This window comes from Balaenoptera borealis, assembly GCF_965194805.1.
Source record: "Balaenoptera borealis genome assembly, chromosome: 2".
Taxonomy (NCBI): domain Eukaryota; kingdom Metazoa; phylum Chordata; class Mammalia; order Artiodactyla; family Balaenopteridae; genus Balaenoptera; species Balaenoptera borealis.
This window is the reverse complement of record NC_138867.1, coordinates 175,737,683-175,748,963: the sequence shown is the minus strand read 5'-3', so window position 1 is coordinate 175,748,963 and position 11,281 is coordinate 175,737,683. Positions and strand designations below refer to the sequence as shown.

At 58.4% G+C, this 11,281-nt stretch overlaps 2 protein-coding genes across 2 annotated transcripts; one reads left to right on the top strand and one right to left on the bottom strand.

Annotated features, from left to right (window-relative positions):
• Window positions 1–109: 109 nt before the first annotated feature.
• On the bottom strand, window positions 110–3,539 carry IER2 (immediate early response 2). Its single transcript, XM_082379799.1, has one exon. The coding sequence runs from the start codon at window positions 1,744–1,746 to the stop codon at window positions 1,078–1,080; it is 669 nt and encodes a 222-aa protein (XP_082235925.1). The 5' UTR covers window positions 1,747–3,539; the 3' UTR covers window positions 110–1,077.
• A 1,114-nt stretch (window positions 3,540–4,653) lies between these two features.
• STX10 (syntaxin 10) lies at window positions 4,654–7,609 on the top strand. The gene is given in 9 exon segments (XM_082379798.1): window positions 4,654–4,874; window positions 5,115–5,284; window positions 5,450–5,544; window positions 5,621–5,683; window positions 6,626–6,733; window positions 6,828–6,934; window positions 7,032–7,126; window positions 7,225–7,258; window positions 7,260–7,609. Coding segments are annotated over 9 exon segments (747 nt in total). The 5' UTR covers window positions 4,654–4,839; the 3' UTR covers window positions 7,300–7,609.
• The last annotated feature ends 3,672 nt before the right edge of the window (window positions 7,610–11,281 follow it).

Genomic DNA, 11,281 nt, shown 5'->3' with positions numbered 1-11,281 from the left:
GCCGGTCAGACCGGTTTCTGGGGCCCCAGCAAGCCGCCAGCCAGCTTCTGACCCCTTAACCCTGCCCCTCCCCCACCAGGGAAGAAAACCAGACGGGCTCCACAGACTATTTCTTCAAATGGTCTTTATTTTCCTATCTGGCGTTTCTAGCAAAAAGGCCAGACAGATGGAGTTAACAGAATCCACCACAGTAAAGGTAAACAGAACCCCCCTCCCCCCAAACTGGCCCAGTCTCACCAGCAACTGATCCCAGCTCAGCTTTACAGCGCTCTGAACAACCCCCTCCCCCCATTTCTGTGATTCAGACCAGGAACATCTGGGTTGATTTTGTCTGCTGGTCTGAGGGAGGATCAAGCTTGAGGCTGTCAACATATTCCCACCTCTAACACACCAGATGAGAAAAATTTTAACCTGAAATTAGATCTGCCCTCTGCCCCCGAAGGCGTAGGGGCTCGGGGCAATAACCCACAACACGCGGAGGCGAAGTGACTCAGGCCGCCCTCCTCCCATTCCCCTGGGCGTCCACACCCCAGATCCTCCTCCCAGGCCTCACACCCACGCAAGGCAACAGGAAGCTCCCCACGTCTGCCCATGACGCAACGATGACCGCTTGCACAAGTATGTCACTGGAGGGGGAAGGGGAGTGCCTGGAATTCTCTGAAGTTGGAAACGCAAACACCAACTATTGAAAAACCTTGAAAGGGCAGCACAGCCCCCAGTAAAAAATAAAGTACGACCCTGAGGAGTTTAAAGAACCAAAGCTCCCTTCTCCAAGTCCCAGAAGGAGAGGGTAAGGTCCACATCCCAGTCCGTTAAGACAGCACCTGTGGGCGCAGCAGGTCTGGGGGAAGGCGCCCGCGCCCCCGGCTCAGGCTTCTCGGTGTCGCCGCTGCACACATGTGGCGACGGCACCCCGTGGGTAGAGTCCCTCTCAGGGCATCTCGGCAGCCCGGGCGGCTGCTCCTCTCCACGGTTTCCGCGGGCGCTCCCCCGGGGGTGGGCCTCGCCTCGGGTCTGCGCACTCTGGCCGACGGTTCGGCCTGCGCTCTGGGATCTAGTAGCGCCGCTCACGGACCCTCAGAAGGCCACCACGGCCCGCACCAGCACGTTCAGCATATTGTCCGCCGGGCGGCAAGCCGGCTTCGCCTCACACGCCGGCGGCGCCGTCGGGGGCGCGGCGGGGCTGCAGTTCAGGAGGCCGGAGAAGCGCCTCTGCAGGACACGCGCCAGGTTGGGGAAGGCGCCCTCCGCTTGCGCCGGAGGGGGCTGCAGGCGATCAAGGACGTCCGAAGAGGCCCTTTCCTCCTCCTCTTCTTCTAGGCGGGCTTTCTTACTCGGGACCAGTGCGGCGTCCCCACCGTCGCTCAGGCTGCAGCTCCGCCGCTTGCGGCTGACTTTGGCGGGGCGCTGGGCACAGCGGGCAGGGGTCTCCTCCGCTCTCGGTGCCTCCTGCGTGTCCATGGGTTCCGGAGAGGGCTGCTCACCGTCGGAGGGCGCTGCCTCTGCTGCGGCTTCCGCTTCCCGCGGCGGGTGCAGGCAAGGGTCAGGGGAGCGGGCGGGCGGCAAGGTCACCTCGGACTCCTGGGCTTCCACCTTGGCTGAGAGGTAGAGGTCCCGGGCGCTGCGCATGACCAGCGACAGCTGCAGACTCCGGTGCAGCCGCAGGCCACCGCGCTGCATGCGCGAATGGTACATCTTCCACACCGACAGGGTCATGATGCGTTGCGCCTCTTTCTGCACTTCCATAGCTGCTTGACGGAGGGGCGAAGGCGGCGGGGACTCCCAGCTGGGCTGGGCAGGGCAGGTGACAGGTGCACGCTGAACAAGGCGCCCGTTCACGCCTCTCTCTACGGGCCAACCCACGCTGAGACGCTGCCAGGACGCTCTGCCCCGGCGCCCGCCACCCGGGCCCTTTTGTACCCCAAGTGAAGTCACTGAGACGCCCCGCCCAATCAGAAAGCCGCATCCGGGCTTTCCACAGCTCCGCGCCGAGAGACTCCTTAAAGCGACAGGGTGGAATTTACCGAGCAAAGAAAAGGGACCCTAACTCGTGTGAGGAGGAGCGTTCCCCAGTCCAAGCTGAGCTCTCGGGGTGGTCTGCCTCCTCAGGGCCCCCCACTGCACCCGCGCGCGGGCCCAGGGGAGAGTGGCCGTGGGTGGGGCTCAGGGTCCACCCACGGGTTGCATCTGGAGACCCCTGCGGGTCGTACGTGGCACGTTTCCCTTCGCGCCCGGGAAGACTTGGGTTCTAACCGGTACATCCCCCGTGGGAACTGTGCCTAGCATCTACCAGGCGCCTAATTAATGTCTTGTTTTTGTTTTTGTTTTTTTTTAATCAATAACGATGCTTACACTTACTAAGCTCTTACTACGTGCCAGGCGCTAAAGGCTTTCCTTTCATAAACATCTCATTGATCTCTCACCTCCACTCCGGGGAGGGTAGTTATATCTTATTTCTTCAGGTGAGGAAACCGAGGCAGAATGACTCGTCCAATATTTGCTAAACGAATAAATGAGCCACGGCGGTGAAAGGGGACCAGTGTAACCTGAAGCTCTCCGGTCTCTCCAGCGTCTGCCAGCCCCCGTCCGCCACCCCGTCTTTCCCTCATTTGGAAGCGGTAAGAAAGCGGGACACGCTGGCTGGCTCTAGGGCAAAGTTGCCCACTACACGGCCGGCGAACGTCTGCAGACACAAGCGCAGCCCAGGCTGCCATCTCTGCGCTCCGCTTTGAGCATTCCGCCCCCCCAACCCCAGTTTCCGTCGGCACTAAATCCACCGTGGGTGTGGAGCTCGTAAGGCGGAGGACCCGGCCGCAACACAGCCCGAGTGAACATGTGGCTGCGGTCCCCCAAACGACGCAGCCGTGCTCCGCCTCTGCTTCCCGGGAGGCGGAGTTGGGATAGGACCTAGAAACTGAGCAACGCAGAGATAGAGCAGATAGACAGAAAACATCGGCCCCACCTTCCGCTACGCACTACAGATCCAAGAAAACCTAATTCCAGTTCCTCAGAAAATGCAGAATTGTTCGAACAGCTCCATTCATTCGTGGTGCGGGCCCTTTAAGGGGAGGCTTTTCCCCACACACACACCCCCGCACTGGTGCGCGAACCTTCCCGCCACTAGATCTGCCAGACTTCCACAACTAAATTTGGAAGTAATGACGTAGGGCATGCGCGCTAGCCGCTTCCGTATGCCCATATAAGGACTGGGGCCAGGATCTCTATACAAGACTTTAGCCGGCCATTTCCCGGCGGGCGGGGGTGGTGCCTTACCCTCCGGGCAGGCCCCCTCCGCTCTCCCTCTCCCAGCCGCTAGAGCTGGTTGGAACCCCCGGTTTCCGGAGCGGCGTCCAGGCGGGCCCGCGGAGAGGGAGAAGAAAGTTTCGCTTACTTCCCTCCGGAGGCCAGGAAGGTGTGACGCCTCTCCGGAAAGCCCCCTGCCGGCGGGTAGGGGCCACCTCAGGGCTCACACTGACGCCATCTCCCAGAGACCTACACAAAGACCTTGCCAACACAAGCAGCTACTCCCTGAGGACCACTACATTCCTGTCCCCGCCCCTCCCCCCCCCCCATGGAGACCCTGCCAGGCCCCCTCTCATGTATTCCTGCCCCTCCGCCAAAAAAATTGCTCTTCTCGTGCACATTTGGAGCATGCTCATGTCCCCCACTCCCAACCCCGGCACACGGAAACAACAATTATTCTCTCTTCTAAAAGACTTCTCCCAAAACTGTCCCCATTCAGCGATCCTGCCACATATTACGGCAACCTGCTGAGGACGCCCCCATCCCCCCCCCGAAACTCCACAATGACATCCTCAGCCCAGACGCTATCTCTGACACACAACGGGGGCGACCCTCCGAGGACTTCTTCAGACATCCCGCTCGAGATCAGGACCCCACTCAGCCGACAGCTGCCGCCCCCGCCCATAAAGAAAGTGCTTTCCCGGAGACCCCACACAGAAGGGCTCTGTCACACAGGTGGCGACCCTATGAGTCCCTCTCCAGACATTCCTGACCCCTCCTCACAAGCAGAGGACTTCCCTGCAGACCATCCTCAGAGCCACCACCACACCCACTCCCGCGACGCCCAGGATCGCACCCAGAAAGACCTTACCCCCCAGAAGCATCTCCAGGCCCCCACTCGCGGCCAACCCGCCCCAGGGCGATCTCGAGGCGTCCCTCCTCCGCAGGAGAAAAGAGGAGGAGGGGAGAGTCCAGCAGAACTCCCCACAGAACGCCCGCACTTCACCCTGCCCCCGCGGGAAGGTGGGGATACAACCTCTCCCAATACTCCTTACCAAACCTGCCACTCCCGACCCTGGACTGGGACCATCTCTCATCTCCCATCTCCTAGGACGGGATCGAGGCGCAGGCTCAGGGAGCCCATGAAGATGATCTACGAATTGAACGAGCCCCTTCCCCAGCCATAATCTCGCCTGATTTAAAGGAGACTATTATTATTTACATTGCCCGGAAGGGAAACAGGTTGCGCAGCAACAATCCGAGAGGTTGGGTCTCGAACCGAGGGATTTGGAGCTCTGAGTCGAACCCAGCCAGACAGAACTAGGACACCTCCGGGGACCAGGACGCGAAGGGGAGGTACGTGCAGACAGGAAGCCGTCTGTGCCCACAACCAAGATGGCGAAAGAGAGAGCGGATGTTTCCGCACTTCGGGCTGCCAAGGCCTCTCTTTCTCCCCTGGCGGCCCAGCTCTCAATGATGGCAGGGGTCACGTGACGGGGGGCGGGGGTGACGGCTCGTTTTGCACCTCTTGGAGGGAACCAGCTTCCCAGGCCGAGAGGGGAGGGGGCTCGGCCTCGGGCGGGTGAGGGGCGTGACATGTCTCTCGAAGATCCGTTTTTTGTAGTCCGAGGGTGAGTGACAGCGATGGGGGAGGACAGAGGGTGTGCTGTCCCCCTGCCAGCCAGTGCCCGCGTGCCAGCCGGAGCATGTCAGGCATTCTGGGCACGGCCGTCGGGATCGCCCCGTGGCCGTGTGGGAGGGGTACGCAGTGGGATATGAGGGTCTCCTGAGTCCCCAGCTCGTTTGGGGGCGCAGTGGTGGGAGGGAGGACCGCCTGCCCCCAGCCGCGCCCGCTGTGCCCCTACCCGCAGCGAGGTGCAGAAGGCGGTGAACACGGCCCGAGGGCTGTACCAGCGGTGGTGCGAGCTTCTGCATGAGGGCGCGGCGGTCGGACGCGAGGAGCTGGACTGGACGACCAATGAGCTGCGGAATGGCCTGCGCAGCATCGAGTGGGACCTCGAGGACCTGGAGGAGACCATCGATATCCTGGGGAGTTGGAGGGCGGCATGGGAGAGCCCACTGAAGTGGCAGGGGACGGTGGGAGCCAGCCCTCGGGGAGGCTGGACACCTAGGAGGTGTTGAGGGCTTTGAGGCAGAGGAGGGCGTTCTGTCGGGCTCTGGCCTTGACTCTTGACCCGCGGCTTACGCATAGTGGAAGCCAACCCAGGCAAGTTCAAGCTCCCAGCCGGAGACCTGCAGGAGAGAAAGGTGTTTGTGGAGAGGATGCGGGAAGCAGTCCAGGTGAAGAGAGTTTCCAGTGGGGTGAGGGTGGGGAGGTTGGGGTATCATTACTCTCTGATGCTGTCCTTGCCCCTAGGAAATGAAGGACCATATGGTCAGCCCCGCAGCCATAGCCTTCATGGAGAGGAATAATAGAGAGGTAAGGCGTCCCGACCCAATATCCTCACCCCCTGTCTCTCGGGGTGACCCTCCACTTTGAGTGCAAGCCACCCTCTGTGTCAGTGCTCATCTTCTCTGTGCACAGTTGTCTCCATGCTGTCTACCTGCCTGCTCTTTCTGGATGTGTACACCTGAGCGCTCTCTGTGTGTATAATCTCTTCTGCCTTCTCCTGTGGGTTTATACTGGTTTCCTGTGTGTGTGGGGTGGCCTATTTCTTTCTTTCTTTTTTTTTTTTTTAGCTCTCTGTGTTACTGTTTTCAGGATTTGATGCTTACCTTTTTAATCTGTGTATGCAGTTGACCTCTCTGGACTTGACCTCTGAGTGGATCCCCATCTGCCTTGTGCATGCACACCATTTCCCTCTGTGGGTGTGCTTGCCCCATGTGTGTACCCACTCATGCCTTTTGTGTGCATTCTCTCTGCTGCCTCTGTCTGTACACCTTTTCCCTCTATGTTGTGTGTTCATTCTTGCATGTTGTAAACAGCAGCCTCACCCATTAAACCCACATGGGGTCTGGGAGGGTGGAGGGCTGAGGTCTGCAGCAGCTTGGAGTCCTATAGCAGGGTCCACATGCCTTCCATGTGTGCTGCTTTGGGTATTAAAGTTCAATTCTTAAATACGTGTGTTTATAGGATAATAACTGTTCTCCCTGGATTAATTCATTAAATCCTTATTCCATCCTCAGGAAACAGGAATTATAGCTCTCCCCATTTTACAGATGAGGAAACTGAGGCACAGGGAAGTCAAGTGATATGGCCTCGGGGTCACCTTGCTAGTAAGTGGTGGCTCTGAGGAACCCAGGCCGTCCCACTCCAGAGACTGCCTTCCTGACAAACCACCATCTAAATTTGCCACAAACCTTGTCTGTCTCTGCCATGAGTGGGCGACCCTCCCTGAGCCTGTGGTCTTGGCCTCCACAGATGCTGACAGGCAAGCCAGCCACCCTGAAGTCATCCAGTGACTTGCTGGACGCCAGTGTGGTCTCAACCACCTCTCGCTACATTGAAGAGCAGCAGGCCACACAGCAGGTGTGTGTGGGTGGCTGGAGGCCCCGGGCTGGAGGAGCCTTCAGGCAGCTCAGGGCTCCCTGCCGACCACAGTTCCCACCCCTCCAACCTGCAGCTGATCATGGACCAGCAGGATCAACAACTGGAAATGGTGTCTGGGAGTATCCAGGTTCTGAAACACATGTCCGGCCGCGTCGGGGAGGAGCTAGATGAGCAGGGCATGTGAGGCCAGGACCCCGGGGGTGGGCCAGGAACCCTCGGCCAGCTGCACTGGTGTGCACAGACCCTCCAGGGGCTGATGACATCCTGATCTCGGCAGTATGCTGGACACCTTTGTTCATGAGATGGACCACACCCAGTCCCGGATGGATGGGGTCCTCAGGAAGATGGCCAAAGTATCCCACATGACCAGTGGTGAGTCCCCTGGAGGGGGGTGGCAATTCGGCAGTGGGGGGAGTGGGTTGTGGGTGGTGCTGCCTCCCCTCTGTGAACTCTGACCCTCTTGCCGCCAGACCGCCGACAGTGGTGTGCCATTGTGGTGCTGCTGGGTGCTTCTCCTGGTCCTCATCCTGTTCTTCTCTCTCTGACCCTGGCCCTCCCCAGGAAGCTGGTCCCTCCAGCTGGGGGGGCCAGCAGAGCCCTGCCCCCTGGGAGGAGGGGGATCATGCCTGGGGAGCTGTCCCAAGGCTTCATCCAGAGCCAGTAGGACCCTCAGGGCCCTGGGTGGGAGCCCCCACCACTGGTTCTGTCTCAAGTGCGCTTAGTGGGTGGTGGAAGTAGGGGGACCTCAGACATGCCCCTCCCCATCTCTCCTTCCCGTGCCCCAAAGCCATCGCTTTGCCCGTGTGCCTTCTACATGTGTCAACTTGGAAATAAAATCCCAGCCTTTGTTATATACATTTGTATCATATGATGTGTTGATCTGAACTTGTGGCTGTCCCTGAATGGGAACTCCTGTTCTAAGCCCCCTGCTTGCACATGCTGGGGCCAAGTGTGCATGTGTGCGCATGTGTGTGTTAAGGATTTCAGTGGTTGATATTTGGTGCAGAAAAGACTATTCTGGTTTATTTCTTGGATTTCATGACGGATAATTTTATTACCATCGAAATTCCAAACACTGATTCTTCTTGAGTTTTTGAAGTTCCCCCTAAACGTCTTTTGCTTGTTCTTTGTCTAAGGTAGGTAGGTGAGCCCCTTAGCTGTGGAACTGAGCTGTCACTTCCGAGGGGCCTCTGAGTACCACTGGGCTCCCTCATACACCTGGTCACTTCGATCCCTGTGATGCTTCACTCTAACAAGAAAGCGTTTGTAAATTTAAGGGCTTTGCCATAGAGCCTTCCTGAGTATGAGAAATGATTCCTATAAGCCAGGAAAACTTGTAAGTGCTGTGAATCTTAACTTATTGTCTTAGATGTTTCCATCTTGAGCATTATGTAATCAGGCATCAGGCCCACCCTTCTCAGTCGCTCATTTACACATTGTAAAGTGCTGTTACAAGGATGTCTGTCATTCCATTAGGCTGATTTGTCAAAGAGAACCAAATATGTTCAGATTCTTTATTTTTTTTTGGTCACACCATGTGGCTTTTGGGATCTTAATTCCCCTATCAGGGATCGAACCCAGGCCCCCTGCAGTGGAAGCGTAGAGTCCTAACCACTGGACCGCCAGGGAATTCTGCGCCCCCCGCCCCTTATTTTTTAAATGCAAAACCACTACCACTAATGCTGTGGTTCAGGTTGTCTTGATCCATTCTACACTTGGTTCTAAGTCTTTCTGGGGTTAAAAAGATGTGCTTCTGGGAGTCTGACAGTGTTTCCACCTACCTGGGCTTGCCTACATGTTAAGACAGACAGACTTCCTGTTACTTGAGGTGACTCTGGACCAGAGTCACCGGAGGATTTTTGTTGACGAGGCTGTTGGCTCCCCCAAACCCCTGCTTTCTGTTGGCTGAAGCTGGGCTTCAGGACTCCGGAGGGGGCTGGTCTTACTGAAACATGCCCAAGTCACCCTGTGAATTGAGTCACCCTCAATTATCTGCCCCAAGGAAGTCTGGAGCTCCCTCCGATCATCATGGGGTGGTCAGACCTGGACTGGGCGGAGATGAAACCCCTTGTCCACCTCCCCAGCAAAGATCTTTTGATCTGATGAAATCCCTAAGGTCTGTCAGTAGTCTTCCCACACTACTTGAGACATCTCTGAATCAATGGGACCCTAGGGCACATTGCATCTTTTCTATTTCGGTGGTTAGAACATTTTCCCACTCATATCCTCAGGACCCTACAGCTCTTCCAGTTTTGTTTGTTTTTTGGCCACCCTGCACAGCATGTGGGATCTTAGTTCCCTGACCAGGGATCCAACCCGTGCCACCTGCAGTGGAAGCGCGGAGTCTTAACCACTGGACCGCCAGGGAAGTCCCTCTTCCAGGTATTTTAAACAACCACCAGCTGATTTTAGGCTTGCCATCCCGACTTTAGTGTTCCTTCTTCTGATTTTAGTGTTCATTCTGGACGCAGTGGCTCGGGACGGGGCGAAGGGTATGGGCTTATGTTCAGGACACGTTTCTGGGGCTGGGAGTGTCAAATACCATGGAAGGGCAGCGAGTGGGTCTGTAATACACATAATTCCATGGAGCAGCTACCCTTCTAGCTTTGGAGGGGCTCCCGTGGGACGCCCATGCAGGATTTAGGGCTCACACGTGTGAGGGAACAGCCTAGGGAGGGTGTTGTTTGTACATACTGGGGCAACCTGGAAGCTGCTGGAAGCTGTTTTCCCGCCTAAAGAGGGCCCTCCCCTCAGGCCGACATTCTGAGGCATGACGTTTGGCATGGCCGTTCTGAGCACACCCTGAGCCGGGCCCCCACTGCATTTGTCAGTGTGAAGCCCTGGGGAATGGGGATGTTGCTCTGCAGAAGGAGGGGGGCCCTAGTGTGCAGCCAGCGTCCCTTCCTGGGCCCACCACCCCGCGCCCCCAGTGAGCAGCTTGCAGCAGGGCTGTTACAAAGGCGTTTAGTTTATTCTCCTCATCAGTATCACTGATATTCTCATGGTTCACATTTCCCAGTGCGGCTCCTCTTCTTACAGTAGTTAATGTGCAATCTCACTTATGGGCCCGGGGAGGAGGGGCTCGGCCCAGGGCAGGGAGGGTGTTGGCACTCCACGCGGACAGGGCGGGTGGTCTGTCCTGCGTGAAAGAGACGTGGGTGAATGGGCGGCCGGGGGGGGGTGGAGGGGGGCCCCCATAGTCTTTTTTGCGTTGGTCGGTGATCCTCCATTCATGTTCCTTCCTGGCTGCCCCGGGGGGTGGGGGTGGGCGGGGGGTCCATGCAGCTCAGGGCAGGGCTGGGCCAGGGGAAGGGAAAGCAGGAAAAGCAGCAGGCCGCCCAAGAGCGGGGAGGGCAGGGCGGGAGGGCGCAGGGGTGGCTCCTGGGGTAAGGCACAACCCTGTCTTTGGCTCTCCTGGTGAGGAGTTTCCTCCCCTGCGCCCCTGCCCAGCCCCTCTCCCCCGCCCCCTCCCCAGACCTATACACACAGTCCAGGGAGCCAGGGGAACCTCCTAGAGTCCCTGAAACAAGAGGGCTCTGCCACCCAACCCAGTGCTGCAGGGGCTCGGAGGAGGGACGGGGCAAGCCCCACCCAAGGACAAGGCGAGGAGGGGCTGGACAGGGGCCTGCCCAGGACAAGGGGGTGGGGAGGGAGAAGACCCCAGTCCCAGAGAGCTGGCCCCCGCTAAGGCCTGGAAGGAGGGGAGCGCCTGGGGACTCCTGCTTCCTTTGGGGGTCTGGCTGGAGCCCCAGCCCACCCCTCGGCCTTGGTCGGCCCGGCAGCTTGCCAAGTAACCAGGATATTGTGCTTTGGGATCTACGCTGGGGTGGGGTGTCAAGGCCAGGATGAGGGGGCAGGGGAGGTGCGACTAAGGTGCTTGTGCTTTAGCTGGGGCTGTCGACTCCCCCCACGCACTCTGGGCTGGCTGAGGGCTAAGGTACTGGGGCTGGGCCAGGAAAGCAGAGCGCCAGGGCCCCGCTGGACTGACCCCCCCCGCGCCCCCCACGCTGGCAGCAAGCAGATGTCAGGAAGGACCCGCTCTCCGCAGGCTGGCAGGGGCTCCTGGGGTGGGGGGCAGGCCTCCAGGTCAGATCCCAGTGGTCCAGCTGGCCCCCACCCCACCTCCTGTAATCCCCTTGCCTTTGGGGAGAGAGAGAGGCTGCTGGGAGCAATGGGCTAGTCAGACTGCGGGGGAGACAGAGGCGGTGAGAACCAGGGCTAGAGACAAAAATGTGAAATTGCAAAGAAACGGACACCCAGCGTGTGTGGGGAGGGGTGCAGGGGGGAGAGTTAAAAAAACAAAAAGAACCCTCCGAGTTTACATGTAGAACTCAAAAAAAAAACACAAAACCACTCGTGGAGCTAGGCCAAGGATAGAAAGAGAGGAATGGTAAAAGAAGATTCTGCAAACAATCTTTAACCATGAAGCGGACCCGGCCCTGCCAGGAGCTGGACTCAGCCAACTGGACAAACCAGGGACACCCTTGCAATGTAGCCCTTGGGAGGAGGCCCTGGGGTTGAGTGTGA